The sequence below is a fragment of the Elephas maximus genome, chromosome 2 (assembly GCF_024166365.1).
Source record: "Elephas maximus indicus isolate mEleMax1 chromosome 2, mEleMax1 primary haplotype, whole genome shotgun sequence".
Classification (NCBI taxonomy): Eukaryota; Metazoa; Chordata; class Mammalia; order Proboscidea; family Elephantidae; genus Elephas; species Elephas maximus.
Window position 1 is genome coordinate 229,879,180 of NC_064820.1, and position 26,006 is coordinate 229,905,185.

General features: G+C 52.4%; 1 protein-coding gene across 1 annotated transcript; it reads right to left on the reverse strand.

The window, feature by feature from the left end:
* Positions 1-451: 451 nt before the first annotated feature.
* POFUT2 (protein O-fucosyltransferase 2) lies at positions 452-24,056 on the reverse strand. The gene is made up of 9 exons (XM_049875046.1): positions 23,896-24,056; positions 21,654-21,904; positions 19,828-19,972; positions 18,900-19,010; positions 9,870-9,936; positions 6,778-6,903; positions 5,497-5,677; positions 5,100-5,223; positions 452-2,294 (listed from the first exon to the last, which is right to left on the reverse strand). The coding sequence occupies exons 1-9, from the start codon at positions 24,024-24,026 to the stop codon at positions 2,141-2,143; spliced, it is 1,290 nt and encodes a 429-aa protein (XP_049731003.1). The 5' UTR covers positions 24,027-24,056; the 3' UTR covers positions 452-2,140.
* Positions 24,057-26,006: the final 1,950 nt, after the last annotated feature.

Below are 26,006 nucleotides of genomic sequence, written 5' to 3' on the forward strand. Positions count from 1 at the left end.
CATCTTTTCCACCAGAGAGTGTTGTATCCTTGGTAGCCTCCACATTTTCTGTCAGTTGGAGCCCTTCCTCCCAGAGCCCCTGCTGTGACCTCCAGGCTGCTGTGGGTGGTGATGAGGCTGGTGATAGGCCCAGCACCTGCTTGCCCAGCCCCTCGTGCTGCCGACCTGCTAGGGGTCAGCTCCATGAGGACCCACAGGCTGGGGGGTCTCCCTCAGCCAGCCTGTTGCCCCTCTGAAGACCTCCCGCAGGCACACACCCATCATGATGCTGGCCCTCACTCCACCTCCTGAGACCTGAAAGGGCCCCCCACCCAGCCGCAGCCTGAACTCTGCACATGGGGCAGCTCACTTTCCATAAACACAAAGGCACGTGGTTACGCTGCCAGGATGTGTGCTCAGCCCTCAGCCTGAAGAAGTTCATGAAAAAGGCACCACTAACAGGATTTCAGCTTTCTAGAAAATTTTCTTTATTAATAATATCTGAATGTACAAATGGAAAAAGAATAAATATTTCATCATTTTACCCTGCACAGCTGTGAGGAACACCACAAACTCTCACACTGAAGTCAGAGTGGTAATGACAAAGGCATGTTTTAAAAGCTTTGGGAGAAAAATGCAAAGAAACGCTGCACCCAGGGCCCTAGAGCCTGCAGGTGGCAACCAAGGATAGCATTTGAATTCCAGAAGGTTCTGCAGACTCCCTGTTCTCTCTCACCATCCACCAAGAACCGGGTCTGGATTCCAGAAGGTTCTGCAGACCCCCTGCTCTCTCTCACCATCCACCAAGAACTGAGTCTGGATGCCAGGAGGTTCTCCTTGCCATCCCTTGTCTGTCACCCGTCAGGCCCAGGGCTTGATGGACCATGTCAAGATGCCACCGGCAGACATGGAAGTGGCTTCCTGTCTTGGGAGGCCAGTGCTGGCTGGCATGGTTGACAGTTACACACATTCTGGTGGGAAGTGACGGTGGGGCTGCTGGATTAAGAAGGGAAGGGCCATTGCATCTGGAGGCGGTGGGACGGGTGCCATCAACGACATCATCCGGGCCCAGCCTCAAAACTCAAGCCACCCCTCTAGACAGCACATGTCCACATGGTCGAGTCTGCGTCAGGGTGCTTGCTCCTCTTTGGCAAAAATGCTCCTCACGGCGGCAGCACTGAAGCACCTGGAAAGGGCGTCTTCACATGTGGAATGGAGCCCTGACTGGCAGGCAGTTTATCTGAGATGCCCCCTTGAAGCTGGTGGGTGCTGCTGCTCACTCTTTTCAGCAGTGACACAGGTTTCTGGTGGCCCCTGCACCCACTGCTGTGCTCTTACAGCGCTTCTGTGGCTGTGCAAAGGTGGGTGTGTGCAAGTAACAGGAGGCTACAGCCATGAGAGAAGCCATGGAGTAGGCGTGAGCACACGGAGCAGCTGGCACCCTGAAGACAACTCGCGAGGTGCCCCTCCCCCTGAAGACTGTTGTGGAACATTCCAGCACTCCCAGCATCTGGGGAGAGGAGAGTGCATGCTCCCCACTTTCCAGGGCCCCTCAGAGCCTCCACCCGGCCTGACTTTGCCTCCCACAAGGAAACAGAAATCACACGTGGGCCATGCTGGGAGGAAGAGTGAGGGTAGGAGTGAAGGAGATTCTTTGGTTGTCACTGTAGAAATTTAAAATCATCCTCGTACAGACCCAAAGAACACGTGTGTCATGTCACAGCCAGGATGGCAGAGCACTCACCTGGGCCCCCCAGCATCATCTGCGACTCACTCAGAATAAGGAGGAAATGGGGCAGTCGGACAGCTCACTAAAACTGAGGCTACCATAAATACTCTCTGTATTTTCTCATCATCACAGCTTAAGTGCTGCTTCACAGACCCTGACTAGACACACGACCCGAGTCCCCGGAACACAGCAATGCTTTCTGCCAGCAGACACTGCCAGGTGAGACCCAGCCACGGCCACTGCACACACCACACCTCCAGGTTCCACCACGCGCTGCTCTGAGCGCAGCCTCCCCCGGGCCTGAGACCCTGTGACAGACTGTCAGTCTGCCCCCACTCCCCGCTGGCTGGGCACACAGAGCAACCCCTCACAGTGATGAAGGGTGTATCCAGAGGTAGCACACCGCGGGCCCAGGGAGGATGAGGTGCCACTTCAGTACACGATCTCCCAGTGGGTGGGCTGCTCACATGCTTTCTCTTGGTCCCCACAGAATCTGTTGTATGTTGTCTTGGGGTCAAACCCCAGGATTTCTCTTTCCTCATGAATCCGAAAGGAAAATGTTGAGACTGAGGTGCCGATAAAAAACCTGCAGAGTAACGTAAGAGGGTGAGCAGAGTCACACGGAACCAGCAAATCACACATACAACTCCAGATACTTGTGTAGTCACTGTCCCTGTAATCCTGAGGGACATTCCCTCTGACAGGGTGCTCGCTGTGGCCGCCCCCTCCCCCCATGGGGCCTCCATGGTTGTTTTCACACAATGCTCAGCATCCAACAAAAATGATCAGACACGTGAAGAGGTTCAAGAAGCTAAGCAGACCTCAAGCAGGGTAAGTGCACACATTAAACTGTTTAAAAAACAAAAACTAGGAGAAACTGTTAAAAGCAGCCAGAAGAAAACAGACATACTCCCTTCAGGAGGGCAGTGCTGGCTGCTTGTAGGACCGTGTCTAGGAGTTGATGTCTTTCATCATTTTGGGCAGTTCTTGGACAGTATCTCTTCATCTATTGTTTCCTCCTCAATTGTTTTATCTTTTCCTTCTGAGATCTCAATTACACACATTAGATTGTTAGACCGTGTCTCACTTATCTTCTATGCTCTCTTCTGTTTTTCCACCCTTTTAAAAAAATCTTTGTGCTTCAGTGTGGAGATTTTCAATTGGATAGTCTTGCAGTTCACCAACCATGTCATCTCCAAAAAGTTCTTAATTCCAGATACTGTATGTATGTCAATTTGATTCCGTCTATCTCTGCTGAAGTTCTGTATCTTTATTCTTATTTCCTTTTAACATATTAACCACTGTTATTTTAAAGCCCTTATTTGCTAACTCTAATACTTGGATCATCTAGTGTGAAGGGTCTGCTTATATGATTTTTTCCCCTCTTAACTATCAGTCACATTTCATGTCTCTTCACATGCCCAGGCATTTTTTTATTACATGCTGGACACACGATAAACGCTGGGACTGGTCTGTTTCTTGATTTGGTTGCTGTGATAAGAAGCCCAAACTCCATTTTTTGATGCCTCACCATCTTTTTTCTTCCAGCCTCTGATTAAACATTACTTATTTCTCAACAGCAGGACTGCTTGCCTTCCTAATCAACTCCACATGTTCCTCCCTGCCAGCTCTCCCTATCCCCACTGACACTGCATCTGTGAATCTAGATAAGGACCCCCTCTCCTCCCTGCTAATTCACGCCCCCAGACTCCCGGTTTCCCACTGCTTGCTTTAGTCAATCATGCCTAAGCCCATGAAATAAAGCATACTAAGCCCAGGTCCATTCGCTCTCTGACTCTCCCCTTCTTTGGCACTCGTATGAACTCTGCGTGCAGCCCTCGAGTGTGATCCCCTCTAGGACACTTCTTCACTTGCGTTGTTGCACGTTACAGAGTGGCTTTGTATCTGAAGAAAACCCTCACTTAGTATCCACGTGGGTGGTCTCACCAGCTGACCCCATCTGGGTACCTGGGTGTGTCCTTCTGCACTGGGCTCTCATTTACCTGTTCATATTTATCTAATATTAACACAGCCACGGTTACAGAATTGTGCCTGTCCACTTTGTGGAAATCTATTGAATTGTACACTTAATTTCTACACTTTTCTGTATGTATATTACACTTCAAAGAAAATATTAACATAAAGTAATAGATGGATTAACCCTTAGCAGGTCAAGAAATGATCAGATGTGTGCCTCTCAATGAACACCTTTAACCTCTTACTAAATGAAAAATAAACTTAATTCAGAAAGGAGACCCGAATGACCAGCCAGCAAATGAAGAGATGTGCAAACCTACTAGTAGACTGAGAAATGAAAATTAAAATGAGATCCCACTTTCTGTCCCAAGTTGGCAACAATCAGAGAAGCTGGGTAATACCAAACACCGGCTTTGGTGTGAGGCAACAGGCGACCTCACAGGCTCACAGGTGGACGGTGCTGGAGTCCATCTGTCAATGTTTTATGAAATCGATCATGTGACAGCCCCAGGGCCCAGCTCTCCCTTTCCTGCCTACACGCCCAGAGAAGCTTGCTCTGAGGTGCGTAAAGGGACATGCACAAGGATGTTCACTGCAGCACGCCTGGTCGAGGTACAAAGTCGGGGGCAAACCTGGTTTCTACATCACCAAAGGTCCAAATATGTGAATGGTGGTGGATTCAATGAACTAGAGTGTGCACCACATGGACAAAGCTTCACGCACAGGGCTGAGTGAGAAAAAGGAGAATGATAACCACACAACAGTGTCATTCACATCATATGTTTCACACACACACACACACACACACACACACACAGAGCGATGGTGTGTCTGGAAATTCTGAAAACACAGGGAAAGTAAATTATAGTACTTGTATTTTCCATTTTGCTCAACGTGCTCTGACCTGAGCTCAACCCTGGTCCCCATACAGAGAATTAGGCCTCACCCCCACCCAGCTCTACCTCCCCTGTGAAAGATCCCATGAAAAGTGGTGAAAAAAAATGGCCTGATGCTTCCCACCTTGCAGGATGCTCTGCATAAAGTCTTCAGTGACACAATGATACATTCTCAACCAAGGAGACAGTCAGTGGACACAGGCAGGTAGCTATAAGGGTGGGGGTAGACAGCAGCAGGGTTGGGCAATGAGGGAAAAGAAAGACAGGATGAAAGGTGAGGGGCTCTGGAATTAGCCATGATGACAGCCTGCCATGAGCACCTGTGCAAATGATACCAAGAGAGTCAAACGAGACGACCAGCCAAGGGAGCACCTCCACACAAGGCAGCAGACGGGAGGGTTGTGAGCGAGTGCAGAAACACAGATGAGTACTAGGTTTGATGACTAAGTAGCCAAGCTATTAAGAACCTTTGAAAAACAAGCCCACATGCTCCCTGTACGTGCAGACACGGGCAGCACCTGGCATGGGAGCAGATCCACTGATCAATGATGGCGACACCACCATCTTTGTAGAGTTCCAGCTCCTCCCATGTGGGCTCGAACCTCACCATTTCGGGCAAAAGTTTCTTCAGCTCTTCATATTCTGTAAAGTACAGAAGAGGCCTATGAGCTGGAACCCACGGTGCAGACAAACACCCATTTGTAACGAAAGACAGGCACACTCTGCTACGCGTGAGTGCTTCAGGAAGGGGCCGGAAAGGCGAAGAGACAGCCAAGGACGGAGCCCGTGGACCAGGCAGCAATAAGCAGAAGCACAAAGTTCAGCTCTACCCTCCCGGGAACTGTGCGAGGAGAGGATTATGATGCGTGCCTAGCAGAGTCTAAAAGAGACAAGCCACGGGTCACAACTCCGTACCTTTCCTCACAGCGTCGGTGGCCACGAACACCTTTGCAAGGTTGTGGATCTTCATGAGGCTGTGGATCTTCTTCACGGCTCCTTCCAGACTGGGCACATCCTCTCTGTGCCCCCAGATAAAGTCCTTCCTCCTCAGGTGAACGCCCAGGTAGGGACCCCCCAGCGAAGAACCCAGCTTGACCTAGCAAAGGACAACTGGGACATGCTGAAGCTGAACACAGCGGCTCTGTGTTAGCATCTGCGAGCAGCATGGGGCATGGGCAGGGCCACTCAGAAGCTGGGCTGGACAGGGCAGTGTGGGAGAAGGAGGTGCCTCCTGGGCACACAGGGGCCCTCACGACACAGGGGGCCCTTGGGATGGGGGGTCTTCGGGATGTAGGGACTTCTACCTGACATCCTCCAGGGCTGCATCTAATGGATTCCTCTGGGAGGAATCTGGGGGACTGGATGTCCTTGTAAGACCATAAAATGGTGAGTTACCACAGACTCTTTTATCCGAGTGAAACACAAACAGTAAAGGAAAACTTAAAAAAAAAAAAAAAAACCAAATTGGGTAAAAGAAAAACCTTCCATCTAACATTTCCCTTTTCCTAGCGAAGACTATCCAAATAGCCTAATAATTACTACCTGAGAAACACCCTTCCATTGGCAAACAGCCCAAATGTCCCACAGAAGAACAAACAGCTATGAAATATTTGCTGTTAAAAATAACAGTAAGAGAGATCATTAAAATGACTCCACAGTAGTGCCGAAAATAACGTCAATTTTAAGAAGGAAACGCATTTGTGGAGATCACATTATAGGAAAAGCCTAGAGATGGCACTGGAACACAAGGGCAGCAGCAGCCCTGTGGGGTGATCTGGTGAGCCCAGTTCTCTCTCCTTCAGGGTTCACATCGTGGAGGGGGAGCATCAACGGGACTCCACCACCTCCTTTTACTGGTCACTTTCAGATTTGTCATCTCATTTTCTTCTAAACACAAATCTGGCTGGGACATGTCACAATCCCCATCTTACTGGAGAGAAAGCTGTGCTGAGTGAGTCCCCTGAGGTTCCACAGAGGCCGGGGGACTGGGGCCCAGGGCACGGATGTAGGGGGCCCGGGGCTTGCACCATTTCAGGCTCTGGCTCACCCCGCCCCTCGGGACCACATCCTGTGAGGGGACAGAAGTGTCCCCGTGACACACGCAGTCTTTGCTGACTTTCCTAAACTAAGGGTGTGTCACTGGGCCTCCACAGCGATCATCGACACTCTCCCCCTCAAGAAAAGGCGGGCAGCTACCTTCATCTTGGTCCAGTCCTCCTCGAAGGGGATCCTGTCGGCTTCATCGCTGGAGTTGAGGTGGCGGCTCCTGAACTCATCCCCCACCACTCGCAGGTGCTTGGCGAACACCATGCTCCGTCGGGTCTGTGGGGCCGAGAGGAGAGCTGCTGGGCGTGCTGGGGGGGTCAGGATGCACCCCCAGCTGTCTGAGCAGGTGCTCCACACACTGGCCTGGAGGTGCTGCTCCCCACCCCACCCCGCCCTCCTGCTACCAGCTCCCCAGTTCCTGCCAGCTCCACGGTTGCCGTAAGAAGCAAAGCTGTCTAACCAGAGCGACTCAGAAACACCGGTGACAACCACCTGGTATTAGCGGACGGTCCCCTTGTGAGCAGGGCCATAAAATCGGTGCATGGGATTAAGTCCTTTGTGGTTACAATTAAGTTATAATTAGCTGATCCTAACAAAGTGCAACTAAGAGGAAGGTTATTAACAGCCCGTCCCAGTATTATAAGCCTGGTGGTGCAGTGGTTAAGAACCACCGCCGCTAACAAAAAAGTCGGCAGTTGGCATCTACCAAGTGCTCCTTGGAAACTCTACAGGGCAGTTCTACTCTGTCCTACAGGGTTGCTACGAGTCAAAATCGACTTGACGACAACAGGTTTTGGGTTTGGGTCCCGGTACTGGAGCCCTGGTGGTGCAACGGTTAAATGCTCAGCTGCTAAGCAAGAGGTCAGCAGTTCAAATCCACCAGCCGCTCCTCAGAAACCCTGTGGGGCAGTTCTACTTTGTCTTACAGGGTTGCTAAGAGTTGGAATTGACTCAATGGCAAGGGTTTGGTTTGGTTTTTTGGATCCCATATCAGCCTTTGGGGGGGTGGAAGGAGCTCCAGCTGAGGGAGGGACACAGCCCTGACCCGGCTGCACCGAGGGCCACGCGGACAAAGGCTGAGGGAGGGACGCAGCCCTGACCCGGCTGCACCGAGGGCCACGCGGACAAAGGCTGAGGGAGGGACGCAGCCCTGACCCGGCTGCACCGAGGGCCACGCGGACAAAGGCTGAGGGAGGGACGCAGCCCTGACCCGGCTGCACCGAGGGCCACGCGGACAAAGGCTGAGGGAGGGACGCAGCCCTGACCCGGCTGCACCCTGGGCCAAGCGGACAAAGCCTGAGGGAGGGACGCAGCCCTGGCCCGGCTGCACCGAGGGCCACGCGGACAAAGCCTGAGGGAGGGACGCAGCCCTGACCCGGCTGCACCGAGAGCCACGCGGACAAAGGCTGAGGGAGGGACGCAGCCCTGACCCGGCTGCACCCTGGGCCAAGCGGACAAAGGCTGAGGGAGGGACGCAGCCCTGACCCGGCTGCACCCTGGGCCAAGCGGACAAAGGCTGAGGGAGGGACGCAGCCCTGACCCGGCTGCACCGAGGGCCACGCGGACAAGGGCTGAGGGAGTCACTGCCCTCGCGCTGATGGTGGTGGGATGACGCAGTAGTAACAGCATTACTGTGTTGACGACAACAATGACAATGCTGACAGCCGCAGAGGGACACTGATCAGACACTCGAGAGGGGCTAGGTGTGGCCGAGGCACCGTCCCTGCAGTGGACAGCCCCCCGACAGGGACTATTACCGGTACAGGTCATGTGCTCAGAGCAGGGGTCTCATTTGGGACCCTGTGGGAGGTTGGACAGCTGCCCAGGGCCCTAGGTGGTTGGCAGAGGGGACTCGAAACCCATCTCTTCCTGCTCCCTGGACCCACAGCCTCGCAGGGTGGGGAACAGTGCCAAGCTGCAGCGCACAACTGTCACAGGTAGTCACTTACCCTGTGGTTAGTGGGCCCCCACTCACCACCTTCACAGTGAATTTGGTGCAGGGTGCACAGCTCAAAGCTGTTTTTCTTGAAAGCAAAATACTGTGTTGTTTTCCCAAAACTTAGCTACCACAAACAGGCCAGGAGCTTAATGCTATACTTGGCAGGTAAAAACGATGCCACATGCCTGACAGCTGGGCCACTGACAGAGGGGCTGCCTGAGCAAAGAGTCTGCAAGGGAGGGGAAGTGTCTCAAAGGAAATGTCTTCTGAGCACTGAGGGTGCCCGGAGAGTGACAGGGGTCAGGATGGCACCTCCACCCAGGGCCTCTGGTGGTGACGGGGGATGGACACACGCTCTGGCCACATCTTTCCACCCTGGCTTCCCCCAATTCATAATGTTAACTTTTACTCAGTCATTACTTCTGTTTTTGCCAAATGTTGTTGTTGCTAGGTGCTGTTGAGCTGGTTCCAACTCATAGCGACCCTATGCACAACAGAACGGAACACTGCCCAGCCTTACACCATCCTTACAACTGTTGTTACGTTTGAGCCGATTGTTGCACTCCATCTCATTGAGGCTCTCCCTCTTTTCTGCTGACCCTCTATCTTACCAAACATGATGTCCTTCTCCAGGGGCTGATCCTTCCTAATAACATGTCCAAGTGAATCAGACTAAACTTCACAGCATCTTGCTGCAGCAAGGACGGCACCCCTTTCCAGCCCAGATGTCCACGCTGCACACCGCACCCAAAGCCAAATGCCTGCAGGCACCACTGCCACAGTGAGGGTGAGAATGCCCCACTTGTCCTGACCTCTGTCTCCATCTTTTCATGGAAGCCACCACAGCAGCACTGTCATCCAAAGCTAGCACTTCCCCATTAAAGCAGAAATCAAGTCCGATATTAAGGACCCACTGCAGAAAACATTCCTACAGCTTAAGGTGAAAGACAGACAAGCAGAGAGTGCTCTGTTCTGGCTCTGCAGGAGTCGCTAAGAAAGGGACAACTGGGACTCACTGTCACCCAGGGCCTGCAGGTGAGGGCCAGTGCACACAGGTAGAGGCCTGGTGGCCTGCGGGTGCCCAAGGACTGTCCCCCCGCCCAGGGCAAAGGAGATACCACAGCATCCTTCTGCGTGGCCATCGAAATTCACCGTAAGCTGCTAGTGGTTCAAACCACTACTTCTAAGAGTCATATGTTTTTAGTCAGCAAAGAGGAGTTTTTGATAGTTTTTAATTTTTTAGAACTAAGCCAACAAATTCAAACGACGTGAACTGAGAAGTGGCCCATCAGGAAATACTCACATCCCAGTACTCCTTCCCTCCATAGTGGTCGTGGAGCAGGTTCTCGGCTCTGTCCAACATGACAGACCTATTTTTAAGCAAAACAAAAATAAGGCATTTACTTTAAAAACAACTGTATCACACCCTCCAGAGAACACACAGTGGGAGAGCCCTGGGTCAGGGAATAACCAGGACTACTTTTGAGAAGAGTATTAGCTGTTCTGGGCCACCAGGGTGCATTTGGACCAATTATTGCTTAGACTCTAAAAAGCACTTGCCTGGCCTTCCACACTGTGATTCTGAGAGTGGAATTTTAATCTCCAATTAATTCTAAACACTGAACCAGGTGTCGCCAAACTCACTTGTGACTATGACCAAAAAGGAAAACACACAAAACAAAAAAATTAACAGAACCCTACAGCAAATTAATAAGACACCACGATAAACAAAGTGCATACCAGGAATGCAAAGATGGTTTGATATTATAACACTATTACTTAATTCACTACCAGGTGAAGGGGCAGAGCCATGGGCACCACAAGGCATTGAAAGTTAGGATCTGTTCTGATGAAAACCATCACCACAGTCAGAGAGAGAAGACCCACTGCCACCCAGCCAACTCTGTCTCACAGCGACCCTATAGGACAGAGTAGAACTGCACACAGGGCTTCCAAGGCTGTAAACCTTTACAGAAGCAGACTGCTGCATCTCTCTCCTGCTGAGCGGCTGGTGGGTTCGAACCACCAACCTTCCTGCTAGCGCTTTTAACCACTGCGCCACCAGGACTCCTTGAGATAGGGAAGAGGTGTTGCTTGTTCTGACTGTGCATCTCAGCCTGAAGGTTTACCAGTGAACCCTCGACTCCCTCCCACAAAGTGAGGGACAAGAACAGGTGTCTACCACCAGAGAAGCCACCCCAGAAACAGACCCACGTCCACTCAGGCTGGGCGATGTGGTGGTGACAAATGGGAGGAAGATGCTGTGCACACCCTGTGCTGGGGTGGGGGGCTTCTGGGGGCAGTCAGAGCCCGGCCCTTGCTCCTATCACAAAATACATCTCGGATGGCTCAAAGTTCACTGTAGAAAACAGACACTATCAACACAGACCGTGAAGGAATTTTTAAGAATACTGGGAAGGTGCGGGTTGGAGTAAAACACTAGAAACCTTTTTAACACCCTGAGAAATTGACTATATACAAATTAGAAATTTCTGCAGAGAAAAAACTGGCAGAAGATATGTCTTAGTCATCTGGTACAGCTATAATGGATACGCTACAAGAAGATGGCTTGAACAAAGAGAAATTTATTCTCTCACAGTCTAGTGGGCTAGTAGTCTGAATTCAGGGCACCAGCTCCAGGTGGAGGCTTCATTTCCCTGTGGGTTCTGGGGCAAGGTCCTTGTTGTCAATCTTCTCCTGGTCTAGGAGCTTCTCGGCACAGAAATCTTGGGTCCAAAGGACATGACCCGCTTCCAGCGCTGCTTTCTTGGTGGCATGCGGTTCCTCTCCTCTCTGCTTGCTTCTCTCTTGTATTTCAGGAGACTGACTCAAGATACAACCTAATCCTGTAAATTGAGTCCTGCCTCATTAACATAACTGTCTCTAATCCTGCCTCATTAACATCACAAGAGATTAGGATTTACAACACGTAAGAAAATCACAGCAGATCACAAAATGGTGGACAACCACACAATACTGGAATCATGGCCTAGCCGAGCTGACACACATTTTTGGGGGACACAATTCAATCCATAACAAGGTAAGAACAGGTAAAAAAAAAAAAAAAAGAACAGGTGCTTCAGAGAAATCAAAGAAATACAAATGAACAGATGAGTTTCCACCTTTCAATGTCCAGATTCAGAGACTAAAGCAGTCTGTGGTGCCCCCACTGCCAAGGCGTGGGGGCTGCTCTGCGTCGCTGTGTGGGGCAAGCCAACAAAACCGTGCATGCCCTGGACCGGCGGCTCCTGTTCTGGGTGCAGGCCTACATTTTTACTCCCCAACATCTGGGCAGAGGCTTCTCTACAGAAGTGCGGCCTGTTTATAACAGCAAAAACCTGGACCCCGCCAAAGGTCTACGTGGACCCAGTCAAACCACTTTATACTCGTGCGTACAAGAGGTGGCTGCAGGAGAATGAGAGAATCTCTGTGCAAGGATAATAACCCCCCAGATCCAGGTAAGTGGGGAAACGCTGTTTGAGAACACGCATGTGTGCTGCCTATTTGTGTTTAAAAAGAGATGCCACACAAATGACTGACTTGAGGTGGATATTTCTGGAAGTAGAAATTCCGGGAGTAGAGGCAGTCCTCGACTTACAGGGGGGTTCTGTTCAGATGACTCAGTCATAAATCAGTTCTAAGTTGAATACCTCTTTTTTTTTTTTTTTTTTTTGGTTTTTATTATTGTCTATTATTATCAGTATCTTTATAAATCTGATCTTTGTCTTTAGGAGTTGGCAACATACATCTGAGAATGATAACATCAGCAAATTACGCACTGCAACACTGTATGTGGTAGTAGTATTACATGTAAAAAAGAAAAAGACACTTGTAACAGCACTTTGTCATCACTCAAATACGTCTTAAGTCAGGGACCACCTATAATTGGATACAGTGACTGCCTCCTTCTGCCGGCAGTAAGAGAAAAAACTCAGTTTTGGTTTTACTATAAAGTGTGATGACACATACAGAAATGTGTAAAGTTTACACCTGGTCCCACACCTGCCCTCCCACAGGTGCCCACGGTCAGGACCTTCCCGGAAATCCGCCTTACAGCTCCACCTCAACACAAGGGTCCCTCCGCAACAGTTCTGCGTGTTTCTGAACTTTATATAAATGGACCTGACTATATTTACATTTTGTGTTTCTTATTCTTCATCCTATCTGTATGAATTATCTCTGCTGGACGCAGCAGCAGTTTGCTCCCTTCTTGGTTTGAATGTACAATGATCCATCAATCTCATCTACGATCCAGGACGTACGACTTTTCCAGTCTGGGAAGGTGACTGCAATGCCTGGGGGAATGCATGTCTGGGTGCGCAGAGGTGCGCGGGGAGGACCGGATGTGGTGGTCACAGGCCGGTGACCTGACTCACTGGATGAGGCCAAACGTTCCCCTCAGCAGCTCCCAGGTATGTGTCAGCAGTGCGGATGTGTCCCTGCTGACCCTCCTTCCGACTGTGGCTGGTGCTCTGGTGATAAGGGGCTTGGGCGTCCCCTCGATGTCACGGCTGACTGCGTTCTCTCCTGTCAGGTGCCTGCTCCTCGTTTCACCACAGGTCGCTTGCCCTCTGCTCCCCGACCGGTAGGCATTTCTCCTGTGTCCTGGGCAGCCTTCCTGGGTTACACAGGCTGCAGATACTCCCCCTCCTCCCCACGCTGGCTTTTCTTCTCCATTTTTTTATGGTGTCTTTTGATGGTCAAAAGTCCTTACAGTCAATGTAATCACATTTATCAGTGTTTTCTTTGTTGGCTAGTGCTGTCTGTATCCTGTTTAAGAACGCTTGCCCTACCCAAGCTCAACGGTTTCGCCTTTCACGTGAGGTCTTTAGCCCACCTAGAAGTGAGGTTTTGTGTGGTGAGGAGGGGCCAGCTTTACCTTTTCCCACCTGCCCAGGATGTCCTCTCCCCGCTGCTCCCCAGCGAGGTGGCTCCTTGACCACGGGGCCCTCTGGGCACGGTTCTCTCTATGGCTCCCTCCAGTCACTGGCCCCATTCTGTCCCCCTGCTCCTGCCAGTCCTTACAGTCTTCTACACATAACATCTGGCAGGGTCCATCCTCGGCCCTCACACTTTTTCCAGAGTGCTGTGGCTGGTCTGGGCCCTCTTGCAGGGCCACGGAACATTTTAGGATCAGCTCATCAAGCTCTTCAGTGTCATACGAAACACCTGCTGCAATCTGATCAGGGCTGCACTGAATTTATGAGTGAACCTGTGGACTTGGTACATCACTCCATTTAGTCAGGTGTTCATTAAAGTCTCAAAGTTTCCCTTCTGAATTTAATTAGATTTGTGCCTAAATATCTGATATACTCTTGTAAAACAGTACCTTTCCTAAATGTTCATATTTTAACCAGTTGCCATCGAGTCAATTTCTACTGAGGGCGACGCTACAGGACAGAGCAGAACTGCCCCGTAGAGTTTCCAAAGACCAGGTGCTACTTAGAAACTCTACAGGGCAGTTCTACTCTGTCCTATAGGGTCGCTTATGAGTCGGAATCGACTCATTGGCAACTGGTTTAGTTTCTTAAGTTTTTCATACAGATATACAATTAATTTCCAAAAGTAGATTTTTAAATAATTTATTTTGGAACAGTTTTAGGTTTACAGAAATATCGTGAGGACAGCAGAGAGTTCCGTATACTCACACCCAGTTTCCTGTTACTAACATCACACGTTAGCGTGGTACCTTTGTCACTACTCATGAGCCAATACTGATACGTTATCAGTCAAGTCCACACTGTATTCACATTTCCTCGGTTTTTCCCTAACGTCCCTTTTCTCTCAGGGCTCCATTTCAGCACAGCGTGGAATCTGAGATAAGTTTGGGTCCCACCAGAACGGATGATGCTGACCGCGGCTCGGTACACAGCCTTGATTGACGAGCAACCCTGTACTCCTGCACGTCTGGGACGGCCACCTGACTTCTCTCCCTTGCTGTGATCGGATGACACTGATTAAACCTCCAAGGTGAATGCAAACGTGCATCTCTGAGGCAGCTGGGCTTGGGCACCGGTGCTCTCCTTCTACGTGCTGCTGAGCTGGATACAGGTGCCCCATGTCGGCCATGACGTGCAGCACTGACAGCAGGTGTAAGCAGCCTGAGGGTTCCTCTCTCCTGCGACCACGTTGGGTCTCGTGAGCTAACAGCAATTCCCTCTTCTTATTTTAACCAATTCATCTACATTTCTAAACTTCTTGGTATAAAACTGTTCGCAATGCTGTTTTCTTGCCTGTTTAACTGCCCCAGTGCACGGAGTGGCTGCCCTGGTTTTCCGGCTAATTGTGGCTACCTGGGTGTGGCTTCTCGACTGCTTGTTAGAAGTTCGTCAATTTCACTCACCTTTTCAAGCAATGTGGCTTCCGTTGATCCTTACTATTTAAGTTTTTATTTCATTGACTTTTTTCTACCTTTGCTGTCATTTCCACTGGTTTATTCTGTAGTTCCCTCTTTTCTAACTTCTGCCACGGAGGCCTGGCTCATCATTTTCACAATTTCTTCACTTTAAATATATTCATGAAGTGTCACATTTTTCTCCAAGCATGGTTTTAGCTGTAATCCACAAGTTTTATGTCGTATTTCTGTTCTCATTCAGGGTAATTCCTACTCTTCATTATATTCCCAGGGGTTACTTTGAAGTACAGGCTGTCTGGAGGTCACAGGAGGAAGCTCTGGAGGTCACAGGAGGAAGCTGGATTTGGACGAGGGTGTGGTGACCGGACACGACCTTGGGGGTGTCCTCTGGAGCAGGCTGAGTGGATGCGGGGGTCATGCAGGAAGCTGCCAGGGCGCAGTGAGCATCCGTACATTTGCCCACCCCGTGCCCCTTGCCCCCACCTGCTAATTCACCCCAGCGGTGTTCCTCTGCCATGTGCGTGTAACCTCAGTGGGAATGCTGAGTGGCTGACCCCGGCTGTGGAGTGGCCACACCTTGGTCGGGCCCCTCAGACTCCCCATGAGTCTGGATCTCCTGTGTGTGATACAAGGACTCATTCCAGTGGAAGCACCAGATGCCAGCCGCTGGTCCTACACCAAGACTTGGGGTTTCCTGGGTCCTCGCCCACCCCAACAGCTGCACCGACTGTGCTCTCCCCCAGCCCGTTCATGATCCCAAGTCCTGCCAATGCGAGCCCCTGTGAGTTGGGGTCAGGGGTTGTGTTCCCCAAGAGCCCCAGCCGAGACCTCAAGTCATAGCAGTTGATTTAAAAGGTTTCTATAAGTAAACCCTGGGTGGTACAAACGGTTAACACACTAGTCTGTTAAACGCTGGAGGTTCAAGTCTACCCAGATGCGTGTCAGAAGAAAGGCCTAGCAATCTACTTCCGAAGACCCAGCCACTGAAACTCTATGGGGCGCAGTCCTGCTCTGACACACAGGGGGCTGCCGTGAGTTGAAGCCGACTCCACTGCGATTAGGTATTTTTTAAGTGAACTCAGTCTCTTAAGTGTATAGGGGCTGCGGCAGACCTGGTCGCAGATAAACTTGGACGCTGATGGTCACCATGCCAGGTTTCCCCATCAAGGACGGGGGCTCTGTTTTCTGTGGCTCCCGATGATGTGACTGCCAGGTTCATGTGCCCGAAAGCAGAAATCATCCAAGAGGCACTCAGAAACACAACAAGAAAACGGACAGACAACAACACAAGCTCTGTGTGTGATGGGGGAGGGGGTGGGCAAGGACCCCAGCTGAGCACGGAGGGCTGGGGGAGGCGGGAGGAGCCGTGCAGGGTCCCAGCGGTTCTCTCGGGAAAGGCCCAAGGTCTGGGCCTGCCACACTCACCTGACCCTCCTTGTCAGGGTGAGGGACTGGGACATCGCCCTGACACACCACCAGGTATGCCACAGATCAGTAGTGTAAACAGGCAGCAAGGGCTCCACCTGAGGGTTGACCTTCCGCAGGGGTGACGCAGGTCACCGTGGCCCTAGAACTTCTCCATCTAGAAGCAAGGCTAGCTGACAAATGAATGTGTGTCTGAAGGCTGAGAAAAAGGGCCGTTAAGAATACCAGACAGGAGGGAGGGATTAGCAAACACGTGAACAAACCAACCGCTGGCTGGCTTGAGTTCCCAGGAGGAGAGAACAGAGACGGCAGGGAAGGGGCTGGGACAGGCCTGGCCAGTTTCCTCATCATGGCTCTGACTAGGCGGATGTGACCATGAGCCTGTCAGGGTGGCCTGAGTTCCCCCAGCTGTGGGGCGAGGTATGTGGAGAGCACCCCACCCAGCCTTCCTGGTTGCCTCGTCACCACCCAGTGGCTGCTTCGGAAACTGGGCTGGTAGCAGCGTCTTTGGACACTGCGCCTTGAAATGTAACACACGTGGGTTTCCTCTAACGTATGAATCAAGACAAAAACTATTCCTCATAGAGGTGCAGGGTGCGTGGTGCCAGTGTCACTCCTGGGAAGGCCAAGAGTCCTCCTCTACCAGTCAGTGGTCCACACAGTGCCTCCCAAACACCCAACACGTTGGCGACACGAACATATGGTGTGGGGAAGCAAGTCGTTCGCCTGGAATGTCCTCTCCTGCTCATCTAATTAATCAACTACCCAGAGAAGACAGCCCAGAGACCCCACCAGCGGGCAACAAGGGGGATAAGGGTCAGGAAATGCCCAGCTCAGTTCTAACTTGCAAAATTCCAGTCAGAAAAACTAACCGGTAGCATTACACGTCCACAGACCAAGAACAACCCTAGCCAGGTCTGCTTCTGAAGCCCAGACACACTGATGAAAGGAACTGCTCCATGGCAGTATTAACACTGGGTCCCACACCCAGATCTTCAGTCGAGTTTCCTTCAGCAGCTGGCATTCCTAGTCTTCTGGATGTGAAGGTGTGACTCTCTAAGCACAAATGCACACTGGCTTATGCCGTGCTTGTTATGAAGACCCCACACCCCGACCACTGCTCTAACGTGGTGAGTGCTAAAGGAAGCCAAGAGGGCGTCTCTGGACCTACATGCTGGAACCTTTGAGCTGGCTGCAGCAGCTGTGACACGGGCGGAAACAGTGCTGCCTTCCATTCAGAGGTGGTCTACACAGCTAGGTGAGGCCCCCGCTGGCTGTGGAGCTGCGCTGAGCCCTCAGAACGCTGGGCCTCGTCCTCCCATCCCTCCCCCCTCCCCATTTCAAGAACCCCTCCAGGCATCTCTCTCAGCTGTCTAGGGAGGCGTGGTCCTGATCTGTCATCACCTGCTTTGAGACTGACAATCCTACTGGGGCTGCGGGGAGGCTGAGGGTGGACAACAGAAAGGGTGTGCCACCACGGGGTCCATGTCACCACCACAACTCTACTAAGAACGTGTCACCAGCACTCCCCCTGAAGGAGATGGCCACACAGATCCCCCTCTACTCCCCTGACAACATCTGGGTTCCCTCAGGCCACCCCTCCAGGCGGCTGCTGTGTCTCACTGAGGCCGCCCGCCACCGTGTGGTGAGAGGGGTGAACCACACAGAGTGCGGCACTACAAAGAGATCGTCCTCATTCTCCCTCCCGAATGCAAAGTCACCAAGGCCACCAATGCTCACTCATGCTACTCCCAAAAGAAGGATCAGGACCTGTGTGAACAAAGTCACCACAGCCACCGCTCACAGCTCGTCACTCCCAAATAAAGATCGGGACCTGTGTGAACAAAGTCACCACAGCTACCGCTCACACAGGCCACTCCTAAAAGAAGGATCAGGATCTGTGAGGGCTCCCACCCCAGCCCTGTCAGCAGTGCTTCTGGAAGAGGTCAGCAGAACAGGCACTCTCCTGGCTGCTTTTCAGAGCGATCGCTGGCCACACAGACATCCTGGCTTCCTAGGAGCTGGGTGTGCAGACTTAACTCCCAGAGTTGCTGCCATCACTCAACCCCTAGGGGCTCTGGCATTAGCTCCCCGACACCCTCCTGTCACCCCGGCTGGTGACTTCAAGTCCCCAGAGCCCTGCCCCCCACCAGTCTCTGCCCTGTTCCAGCCATGCGCTCCCCACCACGGGCATACTCCATAATCACCCAACCCAGAAATAGGAAAATGAATCAAATTCACTGTGGCGGGGGGGGTCTTGTTGAAATACAAGAACACAACTTCAGAACAACACAGTCCCGTCCGAGATGCCCCTGTGAGCACAGTGGCTTCGTACATGGCACACGGAGCGCTAAGGGCTACGGAGCATCTCACCCTAATGGGACCCCATACTGGGCTTTCCTGCCAGGATGAGGGCAGCCTCTTCCTAAACCCCAACCCCAGGTGCCTCCTGGGGAGGAGCCCCCCTCATGTGGCATCACATAGATGTCCCACTCTCCAGGGCAGGGTGCTGATGCACTGGTGGGCCAAGCAGAGACGCAGTGGGCAGCTTACCGTGCTGACGTGTTCTTCAGAAGAACTGGTGCGATGACAGATGCCGATCCTTGGACAGACAGACAGGAAACGTTCAAACCCCTCGTCTCTTCATAGCCCCAAAACCACCCTCTGGAAAATACAAGCCCACATGCTTCCTGTCAGTTTGGTTTGCTTTCACACTGCAATAAGGAAACTCTGGGTTTACATGTACATACAGCTCGACCCTGAGAAAACAAAGTGCTTCTCTCGTAATGACAATCACTACAGGCAGGCACGTTTCTCCACAAACGTTAAAGGAAAATCATAGAATCCGATCTGACATGATGAGACCCTGGGTCTTTTCTCAGTAATCTGGGGAAGGACACCAAGAAGGAACAGCACGGGACAGTCCTGAAGGAGCCTTCACACCTGAAGGGCCCTGTGGCTCCAGTGGAGCTGCAGACGACAGACTCCCCTACAGAACTTGTCCACGTTCAGGTTTCAGAGCCAAACCGTTTATAGCTTCGCACACGGACGCTGCTGAGGGGCAGCCTGCCTCAGGGGTCTGTGACAGCAGAGCTTAGGTGCCCACTGGTGTTTGGGCTGACAAGGCCGCCATTTCTGCAGCCGTGTTCAAATGCCTTTAAAAAGGTGGGGAAAAGTGGACTGCTCTTAATTGGGTTTTATTTTTTAAAGGAGCTTCGGACTCCTCATCTGTAGGTTGTGAGGATGAAAGAAGGTATCTTGCCGAGAACTCAGGGCAGGGCTGGTCGGGGGCCCCATGGTGTGTACTCTTGCCAGGGTGGTCAGCAGCGCTTGTGAGGACTCAAGACTCCAAAACACTGTGTCGTGATGTAAATGTATAAAATGCGCAGACACCTGGGAACCGCAGGAAGTGGCCTCGTGTTGCTGAGAGACCAGAGATGCCCACGAGCCCAGCACACCTGTCCTGCTGCGGCTGCATTACCTGTAGTACTCATGCTTGTCCTGGGAATAGAGGAGCTGGTCGAGGCAGGGCCGCTCGTCGACCTTCTCCTCCCAGGTTCCTTCTTTCCAACCCTCCGCGTAACCCTGCAGGACGTAGACCTGGTCAATAAAGGGCCCGCCAGACTCTGAAAGAGACCAGGAAAAGCTCGATAGGGCAGTAGGAGTCACAGAGCACATTCATGGCACGTCCCGAGCTGGCACTGGTGCAGACATGACCTTCAATAATTCATTTAACCCACCTTACTCCCAAGAAGGACTGGACGAAGCTTATAAATGCATAAATAGGACAAAATAAATGCCATTAAGGCATAGCACCCCCAAAAGGGTTGGTGGGGACCCCTGGGGGGTGGAGCTGGTTGAGTCCTCTGGCCTCCTCCTTGAGCTGCACCTCAATGCCCTGGCCGCTCCTGGGCTCCTCCTCTTCCCAAGCCTGTCCCCAGCCCCATCCTCTCTTGTACTGCCCCCCATTTCCCTACGAGCACAGCCCAGTGCTCACAGCCATCCACGGGCCCCGCCCGCTGTCCTCCCCCTCCCCTGCTGCCTCCCACTCCTCCTGGGGCCACAGGGTGCTCCCTCCTCAGGCCTCGGTCAGGCCTCGGCCAGGACCGCTTCTCTCCCGGGCTTGTTCTTGCCTCCCTGTGATGCCTCCCTAGCCCCGTGACGCTCAGGGGGCCTTCCCTGAAACTAACGCCCAGCCACAGCTCTCATTCTCACAAGCACAGTTAAAAAGGAAGTCAGGGAAGCACGCACAACGAGAGTGTGCTTTGCACATTCAGACTCTGCTTCTTCAACACAAATGATGCTCCCTCGGTCAGCCCTTGCCCACAGAGCTCACCAGGAGATTTACTCTGACATGAAAACAATTCAAAGTGACGAAATGTAAGTGGCACAGAGAGAGAAAAGGCAAGGAGGCAGAGCTGGCTGGACTTCCAGGTCGCCGTACTGTGGGAGCTCGGTACGTGCCACCAAGTAGCGGCCTGCTTAGGAACTTGGGCTCATTCTTTTCACCGGTTGCCCCTTGTGTGTCAGGGTAGGACTCTGCTCCGCTGGGCTTTCGGTGGCAGATTTTTCAGAAGCAGACCGCTAGGCCTTTCTTCTGAGGCACCTCTGGGTGGACTCAAACCTCCAACCTTTCGGTTAGCAGCCAAGTGCTTAATCATTTCCACCACCCAGGGACTCCCCTTCTTCAAGGCCTCTCAAATGTCGCTGGGAAAAAGCACCACTTGTCTACGTCCTGCAGACAAAGCAATGGTAAGCCTTAAATAGCTTTAGGGAAGTCTTCCTCTCCTTCAAAAAAATTAAAACAGAAAGACTGAACAAGATTAAATTATACGAGGTCTGCCTTCCTAAACGTCTTCACCAGCACCGCAGTAAGACATCACACAGTCAACCACAGCCACGCAGCCTGTGTCAGCAATGGTCCTTCAGAAACCACGGCCCTTCTGCCTGGAGAGCCAGGTGCTGCCCCTACACGGCCCACCAGGCGGCCGCTGCACCCTTAGCACTCTTCCACAGTTGTAATCACACCTCCTCTACCTACCCGGCTGTCGCGTGTTTTGGAGATGAGAGCACCTAGCTCGCCGACTTCAGATCTATTTCCCAGGATCACAACGTAAAGAGCTCCGGCGGGGGAAGGAATGGAAGCTGCTTCTCAAAGAGCGTGCACTTCAGCACGCCGGACGGGAGGGCGTGGCTGGGACACGGGCTCCAGCCAGGCTCGGCCTGCTTGGTCACAGATGTAGGCTTGGCCTGACATCTACCCCAGGGCAGAGTAACTGCTGGCCCCAAGCTTGCTGCAACCCTTACCTGCAATGAACTGCTCGTACTCGATAACAGGGATGTTCTTATTGAGACTTGGAAGATCGAAAAACTCAGCCCAGGGGATGCGGACCTGGTGGATGTCAGGACTCTGCCAGTGGTAGAGGCGGCCCCACGGGGGCAGGACAAGGACCCACTCCTCCGTCTTCAGCAGAGTCTTCAGCAGGGAGGCGATGCGGATGTAGACATCCCTTCGGAGGTTGAAGCCTTCTGGGGGGTTGACGTCGTACAGAAGGTACCTGAGCAGGGAGTGAGGATAACGGTTCTTCAAGGGTGAGGTCTCTGTGCAGGAGAGCAGGACCTGCTCATGCTGCACAGCCTGTCGCTCATACTTCAGACGCTTTTAGTAGCTTCTGATTTCTGAAGTGGAGGCAGTTGCCCACCCGTTTCCACATGAGTAGGAGCCGCAGACTCCTGGGCATCCATTTAACAGTTTGCAACAATTCAACACTAAGACAAACAGAACCTCGGTGGACTAGATGCTTAGAATCATTTAGTCCAAATCTGTACTCCAATAACTCTCAAAATTGAGCCACTGCCAGGGATCACAATAGAGGGTCCCAGACAGAGCTGGAAAAAAATGTAGAACTAAATGCTAACTCAAAAAGAAAGACCAGACGTGCTGGCCTGACAGAGACTGGAGAAACCCTCAGAGTGTGACCCCCCTGGACATCCTTTCAGCTCAGTAATGAGGTCACTCTTGAGGTTCACCCTTCAGCCAAAGATTAAACAGGCCCATGGAACAAAACAAGACTAAAAGGGTGCACCAGCCCTGGGGTGGGAACTGGAAGGCAGGAAAGAACAGGGCAGCTGGTAAGAGGGAGCCCAGGGTTGAGAAGGGAGAGTGTTGACATGTCGTGGGGTTGTCAACCAATGTCATACAACAATGTGTGTACTAACAGTTTGAAGAGAAGCTAGTTTGTTCTGTAATCCTTCACCTAAAGTACAATTAAAAAAAAACTTTTTTTTTTTTGAGCCAAAGACTCCTTTTACACTCTTAATTATTGAGGACACCCACTAAGCTTTTGTTTATGTGGGTTAAATTCACTGATCACTCCTACATTACAAATTAAAACCAGAGTTTTAAAAAACCATTTAGTTCATTTAAAAAACAGTGATAAAACTATCACATGCTAACATAAATAACGTTTTCACGAGAAAGGACTATGCTTTTCAGGATGATTAGAAGTGTGGCAATGTTTTTCATTTTGCCAATTTTTGTAAGGTCTGGTCACAGCCGGGTTCTCCTACTTGCTTCTGCACTCAATCTGCTGCCATATCACGGATTATCTAGAAAAACTCCACAGTAAACTCCGGAGGGAATGAGCGTGAAAAACACAAATAAGGTCCTAGTATTACTACAAACTCAGAAGAAAAGCCTACTGACTGGCTTCTGAAAAATCTGCCACTGAATCGACTCCATAGCGACTGGTACTAGTAGCATTACAGATATGTTTCTGAAGGCCCAGGAGTCCCTGGAGAGAATTTAAGAGCTGCTGCCCTACCCAAAGCAAGACGCCCCTCTAAAAAGCACGCAACCACGAGCCCTCCCGTTTCTACTAAGACAGTTACTATTAACGTCACTCCTCCCTCACAGGCTTCCCTGACTACAGAAAAACCTACAGATGACAGCTATTCCGTAATCCCTGGTTTACCCCTCAAGCCCCCTAAGACTGGGAACACCTAGAGGAAGGGACCCCCCAGCACCTCTACATCCCTGCACCCTAAACAGGGTCTGCTTGCACCAGGTCCTTAATCTGTAACTGCCAAACGTTATTAATATGTGCTTTTTATCTCTAAGACTTAACCCGCTATCAACATATGGAGGCAAACTGAACGATTCCCTACAAATAAATAAGGCTGCGCTTCCTCAAGAGCCGGCCCATTCCAACAGCTGATTCTAGGTCTCCGCAAACCCAGCTCAAACGTCTAAACGGGGGTCCCAGTGCTGCCTCTTAAGGCTGAGCCCGGGCAGCGGCCGGCCGCCCCTCCTGCTGGGCTCCGGGAGGCTGCGTCCGCCGAGGGTCCCGGGAGCGGGGGGCGACCCTAGCTCGCGACTGCAGGCCGGGCGTCTTCCGTGGGGCGGCGCAGGCGGCGGGAGAGACAGGCCGCGGACGCCGCCACCGCCCACCGGCCCGGCCGGGTCCTGCCTACCGCCGCCCGCCCCCCGCCCGCTCCCCGCCCACCGGCCCAGCCTCTGCTGTCGGGCCGCCGCGGGAGGCACGTTTACCGTCTGCGGGACGCCGCCCCCGACAGAATATCGGCAGCCGACTGGCCAGGCCAGAACTCTTCACCCGAGGCCGAGGTTGGCGGCCAGGATGCCACCCCGACGAGCAGGCAGACCACGCCGAGCGCCGCCATTGCCCCGGGCGGCCACGCACTTCCGGCATCCGCGCCCCGCCCCGGAAACGTGCGCCCGCCCCCGGAATGCGTCCTCTGTAGCCACGGCAACACCGAAAAGCCCGCCCCACCCCGGAAGCGCCCACCCGCCCCTCCCCGCTGTGCGCGTCTCTGCAGCCACGGCAACGCCGGAAGGCTCGCCTAACGCATGCGTCCTGAGTCTTTCCGGCGGCAGGCCCGCGCCGTTAGGGCTGACTGGGGTCCGGGGGAGTTCCGGGGCGGGAAGGCGGGAATGGGCGGAGGGTCGTCCCGGTGAGGGCAGGTGGAGGAGGGGGAGACGGCCTGAGCGTCGAGGGGCTGTCATCCTTCACCTTGAGGTCCAAGAGCAACTCTGGGGTCCTCGGGACGACCTCGGCACTTGTCCCCACGGCGGGATGTTGGCCGTCGCTCACGGGGCCAGAGTCCTAGTCTTCAAAATGACGGTGTGACGTTTGGGATTGCCTCTTGCGTTCCTGGCCCAAGGGAAGGTCCCTGGTCAGCTGTTTGTGTTTTTTATCCTGGAGACAAGTCGGAGATGGGGGTGGGGGGCGGTCAGTGCAAAAATTATTGAGAACATCCAGGCGGCGGCGACAGCAGAGCAGGGCATTAAACCGAGCCTGGGCCTTTTGAGTGCGGCCCATGCCTTTGGGCAGGAGAAGACCCATGAAGCCGAACTTGTCAGAAGACGTTAAGAGTTGGATCTACTCATTTGAAATTCAAAGAGGAGGGAAACAAAACAACACTTTGCAGGGGAGTCAATTCTGATTCATGGCGACCTCACGTGTTACAGAGTAGAAGTGCTCCATGGTGTTTTCAAGACTGTGGACTTTTGGAAGCAAATCTCTGGGCCTTTCTTCCTTGGCACCCCTGGGTGGGTTAAAACTGCCAAACTTTCAGTTAGTAGTGGAGGGTAAACCTCACAGGCAGGGACCTCAAAGAGGAGGAGAGGGCTGTAAATAAAGTGTGTGGGGAAGGGTAAAGGGAAGGGGTTGGTTTGCTGTTGAGCATAATGGACACTAGTTGAAGCCCTATGGGGTCCCATGACCTGGAGAATAAGGAGCGGGGAGGGTTGGAGGAGGCCCAGGGGAGTCGGTAGGAGGTTTGGGAGGAGAAGGAGTGGGCATGAGCTGGTTGGAGAAATGAGGTGAAACTGCCAGGCAGTGGGGAAGGTCCCCTTTGAGGCTCCCGTTGAGGGCATTTCCCCTGCAGCCCTAGATGAGAAGGTAAATGTTAGGGCTTCTCTGGGCTTTTGCTGGACTAGGAGGGCAGTGGGACAAGGGGTGTTTTGTTATCTGTGGGAAATAATTTGTAGTGATTCATCCAAGCCGCTAAGCTCCAGGTGATGATCTGAGGGGTGGTGGCTGGGGGAAAGCGGAGGCCCAGTAGGGGTGAATGGCAGTGAGGTTGGGGGCGGAAGGTGTTTGAGGAGCAAATCTGTAAGGACAGGAGATGGCCAGAATGTGGGGTTTGAATTCATGATGTTTAGGCAAGTCAGGGGGATGACAGGCTCAAGGTTTGCCCATGAGAGGTGGTGCAGAGAAGATCAAGGAGTGCCAGACCAGATGCATCCATGTTGGAGATGATGGGAGGGGGTACAGCCCGACACTTAGAACAGCAGGTGGAGGGAGCAGGAGGTGGCATCAGTCTTGACTGCAAAGCCAGGGCTCTTGGCCCCTCTGTTTACCAGGACATTTGGGGGATGGAGGGAGGAAGCTGCCTTGGAGAAATTGGGACATCTGGTCCCAAGGATGAACACATTACATGCTCTGTGAATAATGCCTGCTGCCTGGCTGAGCTCCGTCTGCCCCTTGCTCAGCGCGTGCCTCACACTCGGGACATGGCTGAAGATGTGGGGCCTCAAGACAAGGTCATGGAAGCTCCATAGACACATCCAAACTCCCTGAGGGATCGAATTACTGGGCTGAGGGCTGTGGGGACCATGGTCTGGGGGAACGTAGTTTG